The 22,713-nt window shown below is 23.4% G+C and overlaps 1 protein-coding gene across 5 annotated transcripts in view; it reads right to left on the minus strand.

Moving 5' to 3' along the window:
* Positions 1-22,713, minus strand: part of LOC122848492 — a 63,172-nt gene that overhangs the window by 17,306 nt on the left and 23,153 nt on the right. For all 5 annotated transcript variants that reach the window (XM_044146584.1, XM_044146581.1, XM_044146580.1 and 2 more), the window contains exons 4-5: positions 4,262-4,475; positions 3,976-4,125 (exon numbers count right to left, since the gene is read on the minus strand). In XM_044146584.1, coding sequence (XP_044002519.1) covers positions 3,976-4,125; positions 4,262-4,283 — 172 coding nt within the window. In that variant the 5' untranslated portion in view covers positions 4,284-4,475. The remainder of the gene's footprint in view (positions 1-3,975; positions 4,126-4,261; positions 4,476-22,713) is intronic.

The following is a 22,713-nucleotide window of genomic DNA, read 5'->3' on the forward strand; positions in this document are numbered from 1 at the left end:
AAAAAAATTAATATACGTATTATGAAAATGAATAAGTATATTAATTTTTATTATTTTAATTAAATAAATATAATAATTAATTATTTTTCTAATGAATTTTTAATGATTAAATGTATTTATTTATCTATGAAAATAGATGACATTGAGGAAATAATATTGTTAAATTTGTTAAAAAAATAAATGATGTTTTTACACGCAATTTGTAGGTATCTAAAAATGTCATTTTGATGAGTGTTTGTTTGAGTAAACATTGTAATTGTTTCTATGCCACACCCGATGCCATGGGCATGTTTACGATGTTCTTATGCTACACTTGGCGGCAACTGAATGTCGAGGTGTTTTGATCAAATACAATATCGACACTATTTGTCTGTAATTATATTGTGTAACTTTGAAATAACTATTAAACTTTTATGATTATTTTTTTTTATTAAATTAATTTCTTTTTAGTATAATTTTAATTTTATGTTAATCCATTTAAACAAACAATAATCATAAATTGTTTTATAAATAATCTTCTTTTGTTATATCATTAGAATTTTTATATTTATAATTTAATATTTTTTAATTATTGTTTTCTCGAAAAATGAAAAAATAATTTTAATTCAGATAAAGTGCACATAATCCCTCTTTACTTGTAAAATAAAACAATTCAAATTTCTATTTTAAAATAAAATATTATAAATAAACTCTTGGTATTTTTAAAATATTAAAATTAATTAATGAATTTTAATTATTCATGATATTTAATTTGATATTTTTATACATAATTTATACATGTTTTATTTAATGTTTAATTTATAATAAAGAGACCCAGTTTTTAGTTGAAATTTATTTCGAGGATGAACTGAAGCAAATGATTCAGTATATATTTTGTCCGGTTATTTTCATTGAATATAATAGAATAATGACAATGTGAATACGATGGACAATACTTGGATCAATTTATTCATTATTTTGTTGAGGCCAATATCATTGGAGCCTTAATGTTATGGCATCGCCATGCTACTCTTTACTCAGTAAATACACTGCATTAACTAATACACATGTAAAAAAAAAATTAAATAAATAAATAAAAATAAAATAAAGTGAAAGAGCTCACGAACTCATTATTTTTATCAGCCATGATTTCGTTAAAAAACAATTTCCGCCAGGACAAAAGAAAAAAAATCAACTAGAAAATAAAACAAAATATAGCAAAATATGCCGAAAAAAAAAAAGGAAAAAAAAAAAGTAATGTGGGATTTTATTTTTCAAATAGGCAAAAGGGGATGGTTTTATTTATTTTTTTTTTTTTCATCAATTTGGGATTATCGAGAGTACATTGATGGCTCTACTCAATTTCCTGTATTTTTTTTTTCATTTTTCAGTTATCAACGTTTTTTTTTGCTTTGTTGCTTTGAAGGATTAGTGGAATATTAAGATGTATAAAGAGTTCTATTTGAGAGGAAAAAAAAAATTGAGAAAAAGATTTAATATATTTTACTTTAAAATTATAAAAAAAGAAAAAAGAAAATTAAGTTTTTTGATGTTGTAAATTAAATATGATAAAGCTCAAAAATGACAATGCAAAAATTATTAGAAGCTTTAATATTTTTCCTTAATCATTTTTCTAATGAAATAAATTTTCTAAATTTTTTTATAATCCAAAAATTCATGGAAATTAGTCAGAACAATAATCAGACTTTAATTAATATTTAATTTGTTGCAAATGTTTCTATTTTTCGTTTTTAAAATGCTCGTACATTTATTTTCTCTTATTAATATATTTTTTTTTATTGTTAGCCTCGGATTTATTTACAATACAAGTACAATTTCGACAGGAATTGTGTTTCATTATTTTACTGCTCACTGAGCTGATAATGTTTTAATTTTTTTTTTTTTCTTTCGCTTGTGATGTTATTGCAGTTCTATGAGTAATAAGAGAAAAAAAAATAAACATTTTTAAAGAGCTTTATTCCGGTTTAGTATTATAATACCAAAAAGTTTAGTTTATAGTTGCGAATTCATTTTAGCCAAAAGTTTAAAGACATTGTTTTATTTTTTTTTACAATCCCAATATTTATTTTATATAGTTTTTTAAAATTATTCAACTGGTTAAAGAAAAATACAAGGGTAAGTATTTAATTGATCCAAAATTATTTATAAAAATAATATTGACCAAGTAAATTGTTGTAATATATTATTAATAATATTTATCTATATGAAGTTTCAATTATAATAATGGTTTATGATGAAAATGTGGTTTGAATGATTGTCCAGAATTTCAATCATAACGGAAATTATAAAACCTCTAGTTACATATCATCCCTTGTCCTTCATATTCTACCCTTCATGCAAATTCATGTTCATACTCTATTAAATTTTATTCCATATCACCAATTAATTTCACATTAATTAAGTCGACTCATATTTTATTTTTTTACAGATGACTATTTTATCTCTCACAGCTATTCATCATACTCACATAAAGTTTTTAAAAAAATAAAAAAGAACTTCTGCTTTTTTCATGAAAAATTAGAGTGGCCGTGAAAAAGGTCAAGAAAAAAATCTTCTTTCATCTTTTTTTTTTTTTTAACAAACTTTTTTTCTTCTGTTGCTTTTGACACCAAATTATGAGGATTATATACACAGTTGAATTATTCTCTGTGTGATAATAATCAGGTCACTAGAGTTGCCAAGATGAAAGCCCAACTTTTAAAAATATTTTTATTATTACTATGTTTTCTTTAACGTCGATTATATTTTTTTAATTTTATTTTTTTAAATAATCATCTTTAAAAAAATAATATACAGAATCTGCAAAAATACTTTGATTCAAGATAGTGTGATAATCATTACTCCAGGATATCATTTACCACATTTTTTCAACTTTTTCACACTTTTATTATAATCATTTTTTACTATCTCAATTTGATAAATTTTCAATTGAAAATAGGTCACGGTCGACACGGATTTCTCCTTTTCATTTCATCGTAATTCCGGAAAATTCTCTTGAGAATTTCCGTAAAAGCAATAAGAAAAAACTAAGTTAAAATAATCATAATAATAGTGGTAATAGTAATCATAATAATAAAGTAGGTTTAATATTAAATCGAATTTTTTTTTTTATCGAGTAAAGCAATTTAAATTTTTTTTATAGAAAAAAAAAAAAGTAAATTATTTACCGTCTTTGTGAATAAAGTAAAAGTGTTGCTATATACTGGAAGAATTATTATTTTTTTTTTTTATTTTAATTTTCTATTATGACATAATAATGTATATGAGAGAGTATTATTACTTATTAAGAAGAAGCTATTGGAGATGCTAGATGACTTGAGAATAAATTGATTGTTACATTTTTATTTTTTTGAGATATTCTTGAAAATATAAAATCACGTCTTGGCAATTTCATAAGTGTGTAATTATTTTTAATAAACAATTTTGTACAGGGAGATGTTATATCGAGAATATATTGCAACGATATTTCATTACTGGAAAATCTGTCTACATAATTTTCCGGTTAATTTAGTTATCCATAAGATAATAATAAAAAAATATTAATTAATTTTAAAAATACTAATACATTATAGTTCAAATTTGAAGGAAAATAAAATTCAAAAAGATTTGATGGATTGCCTGGGTACAAGTTAAAAAAAAATTGTATATAAATATTAGTCATGATGTACACATTGTGAATGAATGACCTCGGAAAATTTATTTCAAGGTCAGAGATAATAAATAAATGCGTGGGAAATAATGTCAAGTTAGAGTCTCTCATAAATAATAAAGGTCATATAAAATATCTAAAGATGTGTATTTTTTCTGAATCTTTTTTTTTAAAAAAAAAGAACAAATAAAAAAAAAGGACTGGAAAAACACAACGTGACGAGAGTTATTGATGCCTTAGAAATTTCGTTTGTTTCAATATTAAAAAATAAAAGAAATTATATTTTTATAATGAAAAATATATTATGGATAAAATATAAAACTTACCCTTAAGCTCTTTATTGGTAACTTGATCAGGTCGAAAGCTTGCAATTTCCCTTCGATCGCCGACGATGAAGTGGATATTTGTGTAATCCTCGTCGGTTTCGATGTTGCCGTTTCTTGTTTCTTCAAGGTCCATGGCCAGCCTTATTTTGGCTTTACAAAAAAACAAACAAAAATAAAAGTATAAATATACACTGATAAAATTATTTAATCAATATAGTGATTATATGTATAGTTTAATAAATTTCAAGCTTTTATATTTGATTAGATATTTTTTTTTTTAACTCACCCTCAGCACACACGGGGCTCATCGTCGCATCGCTGTATTGACTGCCAACTGGCCATCAAATAATTTAAATGCCAATGTTAAATAATGCTTATCACTGTTAATCAAATTTATTAAAAATAAATTTATTGATAATTTTGATGATAGGCCGTCACATCTCATTGGCCATTTTAATTTTTCTAACATCAATCGTAAATTAGCATCTACATGGTCCATTCTGTAAAAAAAATAAATTCATAAAATTAAAATTTGTATCTCAATTATTCAATAGAAAAAAAAATTATCATTAATTTTAATTTAAATCAAAGTATTTAGTTTGTAAAATTTAATTTTATTAACAATTGAATAAATTTAATTATCTTGAATTCTATTGTGTGTAAATATATATACATTATTGTATTAATAATCTCGTTGATAAGCAACTGAGTAAGCAGCTCTTGAATCAACGCTAAAACTAAGACAATAATTATTTTGATATACAAAATATGTATATAGATTGAGTTAATTTTGTACGAGAGAAATTGGAATAAACCATTTGAGAATATATCTTGAAGCAAAAGTTGATCGCTTGTACAAGCACAATATTTTTTACGCTTCAGCAGACAAAATCCAGTCATCCGTTAAGATAACGTATATTTCACAACTTTGGAAAATATATTTTATTATACAAACAAGTAAAATACATTACTATCAATTATAATTTTTAAAATTTTATATACATAAATTATAAATTTTATATTATTGACAATTTTTAATAATTTCATATTTATATTTTCAAGTGTCAATATATTTTCAACTACATCAAGTTTTAAAAAACTTGCTATAATTACGAAAATTATTTTTCCTTAATTTTTTTTTTTTTCTTTGCCTTTTGGAATGTTTTTTTTTTTAATTTTTTTTTATAATTTATTTTCATTTTTCAAAGCACTATGTGAAAATTTTGTTAATTTATTTATGTTTTTTTTTTATTCGTTTTATCCTCCACTTTAAGTTGGTAACAACTTTCATGATTAACGAAGAAAAGATGTTTTTTTTTTTATTTATTTATTTTTCTTTCATTTACATTTTTATTTCGAGCTTTTTTTTTTCTACTTTTCTTATTCACCCTCTCGGTGAGATGATCGTTTTTTTTCCCTTGAAAATTTTGTAAAGATTATCGTTTTACAAGACCCCAAGATATTTTGTATATGCATTTCAATTTTGATGACAGAGACTCGATTTTCACATGAGATATATCAGGATTTATAAAATACTTAAAAGCAGTTATCCAATTCAAGATAAATTATTTTTTAAATTTAATATTAATACATGCGTATAACATCAAATAAATATTTTAAAATTTTTAATTAAATAAAATACATCATTTGAAATTTTAATTTAAAAAATTCTGATAATTCAATAATTTAGCTAATAAAAATATTTTAAAACTTTTAAATTGTTTTGTAATAATTAATACATTTAAAAACAAATTACAAATTATTTTAAAATTATTATTAAATCATTTATTCATAAAAAAAAAAAATAAACTGCGGAAATAAAATAAAGTTTTTACAGGAATTCATATATGTTAAAAAAGTATTATTGGTTAATGAAGCATTCAGGCAAAAGTTTGAGTCAGGAAAATATTAAACATCAACGCGTGTTTGACCTAATTTGATACAACGTCTAATTAACGTGTGCATCAACCTGTCATACTTGTAAAATGAATTTTTTTCATATTCACTATGTATTTTTTTTTTACTTCTATCAGTGTCAGAATTCATCGAAAGATTTTTTGATATTGACTCTCTATATTTTTATCTATTTCTGGGTATAAATAAATGTAGTTATATTTTTATTTTTTTAGTGGGTGTCATTGGGATAAATAAATAAAAATAAAATAAAAATAAATACAAGCCTCGATGTTGACTCAATTTTATTTTTTTTTTATTTTCACGTCATCCAATACTTGAAGTGTTTAATCAATATTCTCTTTTTTTTTTGCTTTTTCACATTCACTAAAAATAGTAATAATAATAAAATAAAATATAATGAAATAATTATTTTTTAATTTTCCAATTGACTTCATTGTCAATGACAAGAACAAAGTTCAATATGTAAAAACAAAAATCGACTTTAAAGTTATTTTTATACTATTTCATCTTTGAAATTGAAAAAAATATTATTAAATTTTTTAATAAAATAAAATTGTATTTTCGTTTTAATATAAAGAAAATAAAAAATATATTTTTAAAATTAATTTTAATATTATTTAGAGATGACGGATTTTACAAATGACATGTCAACTTGACAGGAAATAAAAATAGTTACCGGAATTAGTAAAAGAGAAAAAAAGAAATGTGTTAACGAGCTGCGGTCAGCAATAATTGTAACATCCTCTTGATGTCTATAGATTAACTTCCGTTTGTATTTTTTGGCCTCTGAGAAGGAAGTTACTAAGACAATCTTACAACCGCCCACCATAAAGACCCTTTATTTCATCTCATACATTTTATTTCATCTCCGGATTAACCACCCGCAAAGGAAGATCATAAATTTTTCATGAAAATCATAACACAACCCTCTTTAAATTTTTTAATTTAACTAAACAATATTTTTTTTCTTTTAAAAAAGAATTTAATATAAATTAATAAATATAATTTAAATTTTATTTCATCAATTTATTCAATTTTAATCATCAAAATTCAATGATCAAATTGATCAAGATTAAAAATTAAATTTCGTTAGATTTAACGTAGTTTTCCCCAGTCCAGATAACTCAATTTTACGACCCCCGAGTTTATTGAATAAAAAAAAAAAAAAAAAAATTCACAACTGAATTCAACGAGTTAGAAACCGAATCGCGTTATACTAGAAACGTCAATTTAAGTTTGTTATGTCATTCACGTTGAGTCACCTAATTTACTATATAGTCTCTTCATCAATCATCACCGCATTTGTCCCAACTCGACTCTTGTTTTATTATTATTTATTATTTATTTTTTATAAAAAAAAAAAAAATTTACAGGTGTATATTATTGGTTTATATATTCTATATTAATTTTCTCTCGTTCAGCTTTATTCGAACTCACAGTAAATTCATTTACCCCGCGGTCAAAAGTATATGCACAGGTGCATTTGTATTTATTCAAATTTTATATATGATGATACATGGGAAAAATAAAATTCAATACGCGTCGACCCGCGTAACTTTTGACTACGTCATTTATACGGGTCTATTAAAAATAATAATAATTATAAATAATGATGGAAAATGTAAAAATAAATGAAATTAATCTCAATGAAATTGTTAAAATTTTAAAATAAATAATTTTTTTTATTTTTCTAATTATTAGTGATGAATGTAATTATTGATATTTCATAGCTTCATTTTATATTAATATATTATTTTTATGACTATTAAAAGTTGTTTAAAATTAAGAGTAAATTACAGGTGAATAGTTGTATATTTTGTATATTTAATCAAGCCATGAGTGTCCATTTAAAATTGTAATTAAACTTTGAAAATTGATAAAAAAAAAATTGATTAAAAGAGAAAAAGTTAAGTTAGTAATTATCGTTTGATGTAGAGATACAAAACGTTTATACACAAAAGAAAATCTCATTTAATTTGGTATTAGAAGACCTAGGTGGGAAATGGAATAAATAAATCAAATGAAAGATAAATCAAATATTGGAAAGATAAATATTAAAAAAATTAAATGAAAAATAATATCAACATTTAGTCATTACAATACGATGACTAATTATTTAATTTTTAAATAAATTAATTTACAATTTATCCAAGATATATGATAAAAAGAAATTTTAAAAAATAAATAAATTATCAAATGAAATATTGATTTATTTATCATAATTTTTTTGACATTTGATGATAGTCATTGTGTCATTATGATTAAATGTGTTGCTATGTTTGTTTTATTTTTTAGACTACTATTTGGGGGAATACTTGACAACAAAACTGTTATTAATATCGAAATAACAAATTAAAATTATTAAATTTGGAATTGCAAAAGGATATTTTGGCTTTTGAGACAAATATTTCCGAGCATAGAACCAGGAAGGAGGCTATCCTTACTCGTTCTTTGCAAGGAGATATTTGTTCCACAGACCTGATCCACTAAGTTCTGCACTAACTCGAATTCGATGACCAGTGTACAAATACAAGAAGTTCATTGCGAAGTATTAGGATATTAGCTAATATTTTATTGGGCAATCGTTTCATAGTCGGTCTCGCTACAATCAAGATTTGAACCCACGAATATATGCACCATAAAACAATGTCTAGACTCACTTAACCACAAGCTAGCTTGATATTTGCTACTAACCAATTATTATTTATCTATATATATTTTCCATTTTGTAAATAATAAAACAAAAAAAAAATGTACTGTATATTTAATATTAGATTTTGTTTATTTTTTACTATGTTTGGATTATTTTTATAATTATATTAGCTTTTATTTCAAATATGTTTTTTATATACAAATACAAGCTGCATGATGTTTTCAATATTTTGAGAAATTACTTACTAGGATATAATTTAATTCTAAATAATTTGACTGTGAAAAATTTCAGATATTTCGACCATGATATTCACTCGTCATACCAAATTAAAGATAAAAAAAACTTTGAGTGTGATCGACTATTGAAAAAAAAATATAAAAAAATAATAATAACTAGAACAGTATTTATTTATTCTCCAGGAAATTGTTGCAAAATTTGATCTTACTGGAAAATCTTTGGCAGTATTCATCGCAGAAAAAAAAAATTAAATGAAAAAAAATGTGTCAGTATGTGGGTTAAAAAAGAAAAAAAAAAAAAGTAATTCAGTGAAAAGGGACAAGTACTAGGCACTCACAAGTTCAATATCCGTATCGTCTAAGCTTTTAGATTTTTTTTTTTTATTTATTTAGTTGGTTCTTTTTTTTTTCGTGTATTTACTCCATGAACTCGTAAACATCATTTGGATCTCAATAGCCACTTTCTCCATCAGGACCAACTTTTTTATTTCTATTTTTTTTTAAAAAGGCTTAATCTTCTTTTCCTTCAACATCAATTTCCTTTTAGTTTATATTTCACACTTTTCCATTGCTTTCAATGCAAAAGATAATTAACCAGAAAACCCAAATGCAATAAAAAAAAAAAATAAAAATAATATTAAAATATATATTTTGTTGCCAGGTAGATAAAGTATATAAAAAAATAAAAAATAAAAAACACAATTCTTGGACTTTTATTTGCCATAAAAAGTGCAAAAACTTGGTGATTTTTATGACACTGTTTTTTTAATGATTTTTCTTTACAAAGTCGCAATTTTATATTTTCAGCTTTCACTGATCATTAAAATAAAAAAAAAGTAATAAGTAAAATATATTTAAAAAAAATAATAATAATTGAATAATTTATTAATATCATCAATAACAATAAGCCAATAAAAATGAATAATGTTTTTTTATTTTTTTAAAAATCATAATTTATTGAATAATATGAAAGTTTATAGAAACATTATATTCTTGTTAGTTACTGGGTTTTATATATTGTTTAATAAATTTTCCGATGAGTTTTCGTTATGGTCATACAGTGAGTTTAAAGCCACATGACGTAATAATAACCCGAGGGAATTTTCCAATGCACCCGTGTGAATATATATAAATGGATTTAATGTTTATAACATCGTCGCATTGTCTACATGCTCAACCTGCAATTTTCAAATATGTATTAACATATTGAAAGGTTATGAAAACTTGACAATGTTTATTTGCTGTTTATTAATAAATTTGTTTATTTTTTTTAATTACATTTTATATATCAATATGTGTAATAAATATTATTATTAATATCATAAAAATGATTATTAATAATTGTAATAAAATTCTTTTTTTAATTTATTATTTTCAAATAAATATAGGGTGAGTGTAATTCAATTTCTGTTTCTTGGGATAAAATTATTTTCATACTGATTCTTGCTATTCTAGAATTTTTTGTTCTCTGAGAAGCTATTTAAATTTTCTTTTAAATATATTTTTTAATTTTATTATATCTATTGAAAATATATATGCAAACCTGAGACTGCAATACTACCTGGAATTTTTTTTTTTTTTTAAATATTTATTTTTCTAAATAAATTTTATTTAACATTAATATTCAATATTAATAGAGAATCAAAGTAAAAGAATAATTTTAAATTGCACAGTATTTGAATAACCATACAAATTTTATATTCAGAATTTAAAAAAAAATCATATTTGCAATTATTTTATATTTTTCATCAAACGAAAATATATATGACAATGTTATATATTAGTTTTATATTTACCCAAGCTTTATTCAAAATAAATAAAAGTTTCAACAAATATATAAAATTAATTTAATATTAGTTTGATTATAAATATTCATGTAAATAAATCTGTTACAATTTCGAAAAAGAAAGAAGAATATTCGACATTGACATGTACAATGTAATAATAAAAAAAAAAAAAGAAGATTAAAAGAAAAAATAAATTGAATGGAATCATTCAACACATCGTTTGTTGAATGACATATGAAGGTTTTAGGAGCAGATTGTAGTTCATCCCCCTTTTATTTATTTTTATTTTTCTTTTTCAAGCAAGACTTGGTGAGTAGTAGAAAGAAAATAAAAAAAAATAAAAATGACATCAGTAAAAATCGATAGAGATTCACGATAAGGGATGAAAGTAAATTACCCGAAAAAAAAAAAGAAAAAAGAAAAAAAAGAAATCAGTATTGCAGGGTGATATGAAGATAAATGTGGGTCCTATAGTTTCTTCATGATATCGCCAAATTTCATATTGTCTTGACACTGTTTTATCAGAACTTTTACAAAAATATATATAGATAAAATTGTGTGTGCGTCAAAGTCTCTCATCAGCCCTAATGATTTTTTTGTAAATGCTTAGCATCACCATTCACCATGTTATATCGATTTTTCTTTACCATCACATCGTTTTTTTATTTTGCTATACAGTAAAGCAACTTTTACACACAATAAAACCACAATATTAATGTTTTATTTTTGATAAATCAAATGATATTTCAATTATGATTTATTATTAAATTATTTTCATAAATATAAAAAAAGTGAAAATTTGTTTTATCATTTTGATATTGCGATGTGTAATATAAATTTGACTCATCTCTTTTTTATTTTTGTTGTCGATATATTTAAAAATATTAATCTATTGAATGATAATTTATTGTAAAAGAAAATATATATTAAATCATGTGAAAATTAAATTTATTTATCATTTAGTAACTTTTTATTAATAAAGTTTGTGTTGGAGAAAACATGACTTTGATTGGACAACAATTGTTTGGGTATGACAAGTTTCAATTAAGTGGATCAAAGGACGTGATTAAGCATGTTGTACAAGACCACCATAACAATTGAATTTTCCCAAATGATGTCAGTAAAATCAGAACAGATGGATGAATGAATAGTAAGGTAGTTAAGTAGTTTAGTTGAAAACCTTGTCCAAAAGTATGTATGATCAATTGGTACATAAATAATAATAAATTGATAAAGTTGATATACAACATGGTCGAAAATTCAAATTGATTCATGATGAATTCCTTTTTTTTTTATAAATAAAATACTTATTTAATTATACGAGATTTGTAATTTAGACTGTATTTTTTTTTTAGAAACCAAGCAATTTAATTGATCATGTAGTATTATTATCTCCAAGTCATTAATCAATAGCATCACTTTGATAAAATATATAACCTTGTTACGAAAAATAAAAAAGGCAAGGTCATACTTTATATCAAATTGCGTAGATTGACCTTTTTTGATCCAATCAAGATGTTGGTGATTATATCAAAATATCTGTTTTTTTTTTTTTAATCTCGTTGATGATCACTTAGTGAAATATTTCAATTATTTTTTTATTCAGTTTCACATCAATTAATTGAAGAATAAATTTATCATTTTTTATTTAATTTTTATATCATTTTATTAAATACAGCATACAGGTGCTTCAATTTAATTTTGTAAACGTTTTATTAATATGGGCTCATCCCATTAAGTCATGACCCTTGACTCAGTCCATCAGCATTTATTCGGAGAATCAATAAATACACCAGGCTATATGTTTGTTAATAAATTTCAACCCAACAAATCAAATTTCCCCAGTAGTAATACACAATTTTAATTACTGTATATTAATTATTACCACTGTCTATGTGATAGTTTAAGTACATATATTTTCAAACAAATATACAGCTATTGATTAAAATTGTAATATAAATTTACAGTATATAAACAAATGACTTGATGATTTTAGCTTGTTAATGTAATGAACAAAATATAATTTTATACATAAATTATTTCAAATATTTCGAATGAATATTTGATGATGCTTCAATTGACGCAATAAAATTTCTAATCATTCAAATTAAATTTGCATAAAATAAAATTATTTTTTATAAAAATTATAATTCAAGTAAATTATATATACACGTATAATTTTTTTAATATTAAAAAAAATTAAAATCAAATGCAATTATGCATAAAAACTTTCACAAATTTTTTTTTCTTCTTTTTACTCACATTTATATTAATAAATGTATAAAAATATAAATCTTATGATTTTATATTTTATATGGTACTTTATGAAAGTGTAAATTTTCACATTTCAACTTGAATTTTAGCTGATGACGGTGAGTTGCCTTGAGATTATTATATTTTTTTTTTTTTCATTATAGCTACTGTGAGACTGTCGTCAGACATCACCCACGCAACTAACTTTTTTTATTTTTTTTTATTGTTTCTTTTTTTTTCTATGCACCACTTATTTTATTTTTATATTTTTTATACTCTTGAACACTTTTCTAAGTATAAAAACGATCACAGGATCACAGTCTGGTGAGGATAAGCTTCATGAATTTTATAAAGCATCATTTCATTAATTTTTATTAGAAAAATTTAATCATTATAATATTTAAATTTTGATTAATAAATATAACTCATGCAAGAGACAATGATAATTAAATTAATGGTATTGTTATTCATGTTGCAGATGTCTTTATAGCAAAGCACAATAGTATAACCTTGTTGAGTATTTCGTAAAGCATTGAATGACTTAATTAATTAAAATCCGATTTGACCTTTAATCATTTATTTCTGATTGTCTTCATGGAAATTAAAAAATACTTTTTAGAGGGACATTGAGACGGATGATACTTGAGAATATTTTAATATTATTATTAGCGTGAATTTGATAGTACTGATGTGATTGATGATGATGATGATGATAAAGATGATCTTGTTGATGTAATATATTTCAGTTTTTTATAGCGCGTCAAAACTGGACGGAAGAAAGCAAAGACCCGTTAACAAGACACTTCAGAACAGATTGAAGAGTTTCAAGTGAGTACTTTTGATTGATGCTTTGTGAGGCTATAGGTTAACTTATTTAATTGAGTAATACATTTTTACCATGTTTATTCCAAATATATATTTTTTCAAATTTCTCTTCCATCAGAATTTATTAAATAATTGTCAAATGAAAATTATTCACATAATCACATCGATGCTTTGTATAGTTTTTAGGGTTTGGTTAATTGTCTTTGTAAAGTTTTCACATTTAATTTTATAAAATATAATTTAACAATATATAAAGAGCTTTGAGCAATGAAAATTTACTTTGAGTATTTTCTCTTTACAACTTGCCACCGATCATTCAAACTATGTATAATGATTTATATTACAAAGGAATGATAATGTAAATGTTGATAGTTAAATTTAATTAACATTGATGAATTTTGGTAACTGACATGCTTATGAACAATAACCATGTTATTTATTAATAGTAGTTATATGAATTCAATCAAAATTAATAAATTGATAATAAAAATGTAATTTTTATATTATTTGTTTTACGAGACTGACTGTAAAATATTTAATAACAATTTAATAACTTGAAAATGGGTTTTTATTGTTCGGCAATAAATAATGCTTAGCCTACAAAGATAATTTTTTTGAAAATAGTTTTGAACCTGTCTCTAAGTACCTGACAAATTTGAAGAATATCTACTGTGCGTTTTCATAGAGAAAAAATAAAAACAAAAATGAAATTCAATTGGAAAATGAAAATTTATTTATTTCATTGACAACAGAGAAAATAATTGTAATAATAAATTATATATCAATTAATTAAATGTCCAAAGAATCGATTACATTTGTCATTTTTATAATAGAAAAAAAAAAATTATAATAATTGCTATTTTAAATAAAATCATTGAACAATTTGATCAATATTTTTTTCACGTATTCCATGTAAGTTTTTTTTTTATATTTTTATATTTTTTTTCACAGCAAGAATTTAAAATGTTTTCCAATTCAATGAACATACCATCTTGAAAAAATAAAAGTTTCTATATATCTATTGAAAATGTTCAAGAATAAAGAAATATTTTTGTCAAAAAAAAAAAAAATAAAAAATAAAACTCCCCTTAATATAAAAAATAAATGTAGACTTATATATATATATTTTCTCGTTGAAAATTGAATTTTCGGTGGTTTCATTTTATAAATTGAGTGAAGGGTATAACTTTTTTTTTTTTTTGACAACAATATACGTTGACAAAGGCTAATGTCGATTTTTGTTATCGACAAAATTTCAATTTCCTCACCAAACTTTTATCAGCTATGTAAATTAAAAAATTTAATATTAAAAAAAAAAAATAACTATGCATAGGTATTTTCAAATACTTCAAACCAAAAATAGAATGAAAAAAAAAAAAAAAAATTTCAATTAAAAATAATAAATAAGACTGTTTAATTAATTTTAGAAAATATATATAATATTTCAGAGTGTGTAATTTCATATTCATTCAAATATGAATTCATATATATCACGATTAAAAAGGTCTCAAATGGGACTACAAAAGATATGACTAATTAGATGAGGGTTCAAAATATATATAATAAAACAAGTTAAGGTTTAGTATCAACGTCCACTTTAATTTATAAAATTAAGTCATCGTGTTGGTGGATCGTTACATGAGCCAACTTGTTCATCACTAACCACTTGATTTAATTAGAAAATATATATATTACTTGGAATAAATTAAATGATGTAGCTATTATCATTTATATTGATTTACAAATGTGAATTGAATTTTCATCTTTCTGTCATTATGATGATGTCCTTGAGAATAAACTTAATTTATAATTGAAAATATCAAATATCCAAACAAAATAAATATTCATTGAGAATAATCAAATGTATAATAAGAATATCATTGAAATAGATATTTAATAGTATAGCATTTTCAATAATCTTTAGTATCAAAGATTCATTGAAATAATTTTCATGAATTATAATAGTTTTGATGTTCTACTTTTGCGCTATATATTGGATAAGATGAGATCATTGAAAATTGGCAATGCACATAGATCAGGGTCGTCGTTTGTAGAAACATATATATATATACATCAAGATTTTCCTTTGAAATGTATTATCGATTTACTATATTGAGAAATAAATATATGTATTTCAAATTCTCTTGTTGCTGCTGCTGCACATCAACTTAACTCAAACGATTGCAAGCTAAAGGCCAAAGTGACGGTTGTGAAATTGCTTCATATGTCCCAAAGGTCTTTGCTAAATTCAAAAAGTTTAATACCCATGATAAAAGTCATTTATATAAAAACTATAATGTTCATGTCGTGTGGTAGTTTTATCTCATTCAAAAACAAAAAAAAAAACTAAATTTTTTATAAAACTGAAAGAAAAAATGAAAAAAAAAAACTAGAGTTAGCATTTTTAATCTTGATGTTTTTATTTAATTTTATTTTTACTATTTCTAATGAAGAAATTAGAAAAAATAAATATTAGAGTGATATATTTATACAGTAAAAAATAAAAAATAAAAATAGCTTTTAATCTTGGTTAAAAATATGGAAAAAACCATCCGAGTGGGATGAAAATCGAGTGCAGATAATTGAACGATGTCCCATTGTTTCTACGAGATCAACCGAGACGTATAGATTGCCCACATGTCTATTCGTCTCATGTTGAACTTACCGTTAAACAGAACGTTAAGGTATATATAAATGAACTATCTAATTTATTGCTCAATGTCTTTTCAATCAATCATTTAAATTGATTAATAAAATTTAATAAACAATTTAATTATTTTAGTCAATTTTAGCTTAAATTTTTATCAATCAATTTTAATATAGTTAAAAAAAAAGAAAATAAATTTAATTTTTATATATCATATAAATTGTATGGTATTTTAAAAATATATATATTGAAAAAGTTTTTGAAATATGCAATTATTTCATTAACAGTTTAAAAGAAAAAAATAACATTCAATATCGAAAAAATTTCAAGTAAAAATATATATAAAAAAAAAAATTTAAATAAATGAATACAATTGTTTAAAAATAAAAACAAACATTGTAGTTAAATTTATCCAATTTTATTTATTTTAAAAGTCTCATTGAGAAAACATTTAAAACTTTATAACATTTTAAAAACTTAACTCTTGAACTAAACTAGTTAAATTTTTAATGACTTTAATGAAAATTAAAAAAAACTTGGAATATTATTATTTAATATGATAAATATTGTTGCATATAATTTTAACTCAATTTATTCAAAAAAAAAAAAAAATTACTTGACTCATATAAAAATTGTATTTTATTTTTTTCCTTTTTTTCGTTCAATAAAAATTGTAAATAAAATATTATAATTTTATTTTGAGAGTATCAAGGTTACAAATAGATGATAAACAAATTGTTCAGACAATGCAGTGTTGGTAACAGTATTTACTCAACACTCGAGGTGGTAGAGGCTTTTGTGGTGCACTTGTTCATGCACAAGTGGCCATGAGGCTGATGTATTATTTACAATATGTAGGCCCAAGACAAAGTACAAACCCAATCATGATATTCAAGTTTGTTGATAATATATATGATCAATATATTTTATATTTTGTAAATTTAAATTATGATCAACTCGTCAAGATAAAGCAGTGAGATTTAGTTGGATGCACATTTTTCGTGTCAACTATTGACGATGATCTTTTGAAAAATTATTTGACAGATACTCAAACATAGCTTGTCATTTACAAGGATCATATTTTACTAGTAACAGTAGTTTAATTTATTCTTGTAAAATTTGAAACGGTTTATTTCAATTTTTGAATGATACTATCAAAAAAAAAAAATATATCAAACTGCTTTTTTCTTTTTTAATTTTTGTTTATAATAAATTAGCTTTTGCATCTCATGGCATTATAAAATCTGAATATGAACAACAAAATGACCAGACTAATGCACTATCATGACATTATATATTATTTGAGTATTCAAGTATTCTATTATTCTTGGTGAATTTACGAGCCAACATTATTAAGCCAACTTAATGAATATTCAGAAAATCCTAAGACAAAAGCTCATACAAAATTTACTGAGAATTAAATATATATTTTCTATTTATAATAAATTCAGAAATAAAAATAAAAACATGCAAGGATTTTTTAAATATATAAATTTAATTTATGTAGAATATTTTCAAAATTAATATCATGAAAACTGAGGGAATAACACGTGTATGTATATATGAAGATAGACTTCATGATATGAATGCAGGATATACAAGAGAGAAAATTATAGATAAAATAAAAATATGAGTAGAGGAATTTCCGGTGAAAATTCTCAAGTAAATCTGTGGAATTTTTAAATAACAAACTTGACGTTAAAGGCACTCTCTCTCAAAGCACCAGAATTATTTCAAAGTAAAAAATTTTATAAATTTATACACAGATTTATCATGAAAATAAAATCATCGTTTGATTGCAAAGAAAAAAATATAACACGCAATGATATAGATTATCAAGATGATGAGGAATTGAAAAAAAAAAAAATAAAAAAATAAAAAAAACAAGTTATATGCAGTAGTTACCAGACCTCATCTACCTAGACAATTTGTTACTTCCTTATCATTTAGTTTGACGTTTCTTTTTCTTTCTATGTCTCTTGTTTTATTGTTATTTGTTTTTTGTTTCTTTTCTATTGTCAGAATAGTTAGTGTGCAATTTTACAACTGGCTATTAAATTGTAAAACAACAAGCAATAAAAGATGAAACAACAGATCATTGAACTACCTTGATATATATTTTTAAAAACTTGCTCAATTTACTGAATGACTGTAAATATAAATGGATCGCATTCCCATTGATCGAAAAATGAAATGCGCAAAAAGAAAAAAAAAAAATAAGCAAGCATATAATAGCAGTAGAAATAAAAATAAAAATAAAAGAGTTATAATAATAAAAAAAAAAAGCTGTATGTTAGATTGGACAATACTGTCGCGACCTGATTGTCTAACGGTCCAACACACCGGAAGTACCGATTGTCCCGTGAGTACTCTCTCGTTTGAATAAACGACAATAATACCCGGGTGACCTATTCGTTGACGACATTTTGTGAGCTTCTTAGAAGCCCTCACTCCAACAGTAGGTACACACAAATATATGTACATATATATTTAAAACTTTACATACAAGTTTAAAAAAGCACACTAGAAATTTGCCGACACACAATGATGATGATGATGATGATATATGCTGTGTGTGGGTTGCCGAGATTGCCAGCTAGCATTTTTTTTTTTTTCTTTCAAACATTACAATTATATGCTATTTATCTACTTTCCATTTATTTCACATATAATTTATTATAATTAAATTATTAATATAAAAATTTAAATAAATTATGTAATATTTAAAAAACATATTTCCATGATTGAAGAATAAAACATGATGTATTATTATCCATCAATATTTTATTGGGCGTAAAATCAAAATATCGAGAAAAGAAAATATAAAAAAGCCAATTCTCTTTTACAATAAGCATTTTACAAGAAATATATATTATGGTTTTGTCAGTGGTTGAGGCGAGTACCAGGTCATGGGCGAGGGTTTACAGTGCAAAGAAAAAAAATATAAAAATATATAAAATAAAAAAAAAGACACAAAAAGATCAAGTCTTTTGAGAGTCTTGTAACGAAATTCAGTCAAGAAGCTATTAAATAAAATTTCGTTTTTTTTTTTTTTTCTTATTCTTGTAATGCTTCTATTGAACATGCATATTTTTTTTCAACAACAACAACAACAATGTTATGAGTTTTTATGACTTTTTTGGATAATAGATAGTAATATACAACATAAAACACTTCAGTTATCTCGAGACATTCATATCCCATCAAGTTCCTAATTTAAAAACACTCTCATAAATGTCAAATATTAAAAATAAATTTATATTACTCAAAAAATAATAATTTAAAACATGAAAATTTATGTTATTTCCATAGAAAATTTAAATCAATTTAAAAAAAAAAATGGATTATTTAATTTATAAATGTATATTTTTATTTTTTATTTTGAAATATAAATCTGCCGGAAATGTGTGTGTGCTATCACTTATTTATTTATTTTTTACGTATGATTATACCTGCAAAGTATCATGTCTAGTACAAAATGAATTACTGGATATATTAATGTGCAAAGATGATTCGCTTGAGTAGGCTCGTTTTATACATGGTCATTGATCATAAAATGTATATACAATGTTGTAAGATTAGCCTTGACTCATGGTGTTATAATGTTAGCAATTGAAAATTATAATAAACTTGATTTTTCAAATACAAAACGTGGGTAGCAATGAAAAATTACCGGAAATACAAATTAACTATTGGATATATAATATAAAAAATTTACGAAAAAGTGTAATTTTCTTTGATAGTAATTGATAAGATAATAATCATTTTTTTACTTTATCAAAAAATATAAAAATAGTGCTATTGAATGTATAATTAAAAATATTTTGCAAATATATTTTCATTATATACATGGATGTTGTAACATGGAAGATTGTTGAGTCTGATTTATTAAAAACATATCTTGATTTTACGTCGTGTCAATAGGAAGGTATTGGTAGCGAATATAATAACACACGGGTGTGGTTGACATGAAACACCATGTATATCGTGTGTCAGTGATGCAACATAGTTATAATTTTGATACTACCTGCGGTGGTTAACTTTGCTTTTTGATATATAGGTATGGGTATATCAAGAATACATATTTCTGTATATAGATATCACAAAACTCATGCTTTTATGCACACGCTCCTACGTCTACCTACGTATAATGTTATTTGTACAATATCATTTTAGATTAGTCCTAATTAAACTACATCACGAATGTTTGATTATCCTCTTTGCTACTCATAATAATATCCAAGTAAACTTGATTGCATTCATATGCATTCATAATAAATTTTCATATTTTGTATATTACGAGCACATTGGCGCGCTACGCGCGCCTGTATCTATACCTTCTAAAAGGTTCATTGTTAATTGATTTTATAAACACAAGTATTATCATAAAAAAAGAATGAAAATTTTTTAATTTATTTATTTACACATAAATCACACATAATTCACACGTAATTTTTAGTCTTATAACATCGAGATTGAATCTTTACTGAAAAAGTTGTGCTACCTTAATATGTCAATTTTTAAAAAAAATATAAAAAATATTTTAAAAAATTTTGCTTTTAAATTATTTCTTCACACATAAAAAACACATAATTCGCACAAAATTTTAAGCCCAATTGCATTAAGATCCGATGATTATTGAGAAAGTTGTGCTAGCTTAATATGTCAATTTTTAAAAAAAATATAAAAAATATTAAAAAAAAAAATTTCTTTTGAATTTATTTCTTCATACAAAAAAAACACATAATTCGCACAAAATTTCAAGCCCAATTGCATCAAGATCTAATGATTATTAAAAAAGTTGTGCTAGCTTAATATGTCAATTTTTTAAAAAAATATAAAAAATATTAAAAAAAATTTTTTTTCAAATTTATTTCTTCACACATAAAAAACACATAATTCGCACAAAATTTTAAGCCCAATTGCATCGAGATCCGATAATTATTAAAAAAGTTGTGCTAGCTTAATATTTGAATTTTTTAAAAAAATATAGAAAATATTTAAAAAATAAAAAAATAGTATATTTCGTTACAAGTGCCCACTCAGAGTGTGTTTCAACAATTTGGAGGGCAACGAGCCTACAGTGTTTCCAAAATGAGTTGTGAGCGCTCCAATTGGGCATCCATATTTTATGTTACTAGGGACAGTGGTAATAATGTGTGAATTTCTAAAAAGCGCACTACCCCTCTTGCGCTTTGGAAATTCACACATTGTTCCCACTGCCCTTGTAACATAAAAATTTTTTTTCAAATTTATTTCTTCACACATGAAAAACACATAATTCGCACAAAATTTCAAGCCCAATTGCATCGAGATCCGATGATTATTGAGAAAGTTGTGCTAGCTTAATATTTGAATTTTTTAAAAAAATGTAAAAAATAAAAAAAAAATTTTCTTTCAAATTTATTTCTTCACACATAAAAAACACATAATTCGCACAAAATTTTAAGCCCAATTGCATCGAGATCCGATAATTATTAAAAAAGTTGTGCTAGCTTAATATGTCAATTTTTTAAAAAAATATAAAAAATATTTAAAAAAATTTTTTTTCAAATTTATTTCTTCACACATGAAAAACACATAATTCGCACCAAATTTTAAGCCCAATTGCATCGAGATCCGATAATGATTGAGAAAGTTGTGCTAGCTTAATATGTCAATTTTAAAAAAGAATATAGAAAATATTTAAAAAAATTTTCTTCCAAATTTATTTCTTCACACATAAAAAACACATAATTCGCACAAAATTTCAAGCCCAATTGCATCGAGATCCGATGATTATTGAGAAAGTTGTGCTAGCTTAATATTTAAATTTTTTTAAAAAATGTAAAAAATAAAAAAAAAAATTTTTTTTCAAATTTATTTCTTCACACATATAGTGAGTGAGAAAAAAACAATGACCAATCAAATGTCCGGAAGACCGATGATGTTTGTCCTTTCTATATTAGGAGAATATTAGGATATTATTTAAAAATCAAAATATATTCGAGTTTTTAAAATTCAAAGTAAAAAGATTTTTACTTTTGTAAATTTTTGAATTTACAATATCATATTTATGATACAAATCATTTATCAGCTATCTTATTCTTCAACTTGCAAATATAATATCATAAAAAACATTTGTCAACTCGAAGAATATTTTATTTATACCAACAAAAGTTGTTTTTTTTTTTTTTTTACTTTTTCTTTCGATATATAAGTATATGGGTTAAAATGATTTAAGAGATTTTGATTTTAATATAAAAAAAAATGAAATATTATATGATGATTTATGTGAATTTATGTAAGATGGAGGTTCATATCAATATGATTTTGAAAAACTGTGTAAATAATTGAGCACATAAAAGTGCATTTATAAAGAGCTTTTTTGGTTACATAAAATTTATTGGCAATCTGTTGCACTGGTTATTTTATGAATAC

This window comes from Aphidius gifuensis, linkage group LG2, assembly GCF_014905175.1.
Source record: "Aphidius gifuensis isolate YNYX2018 linkage group LG2, ASM1490517v1, whole genome shotgun sequence".
Lineage (NCBI taxonomy): Eukaryota > Metazoa > Arthropoda > Insecta > Hymenoptera > Braconidae > Aphidius > Aphidius gifuensis.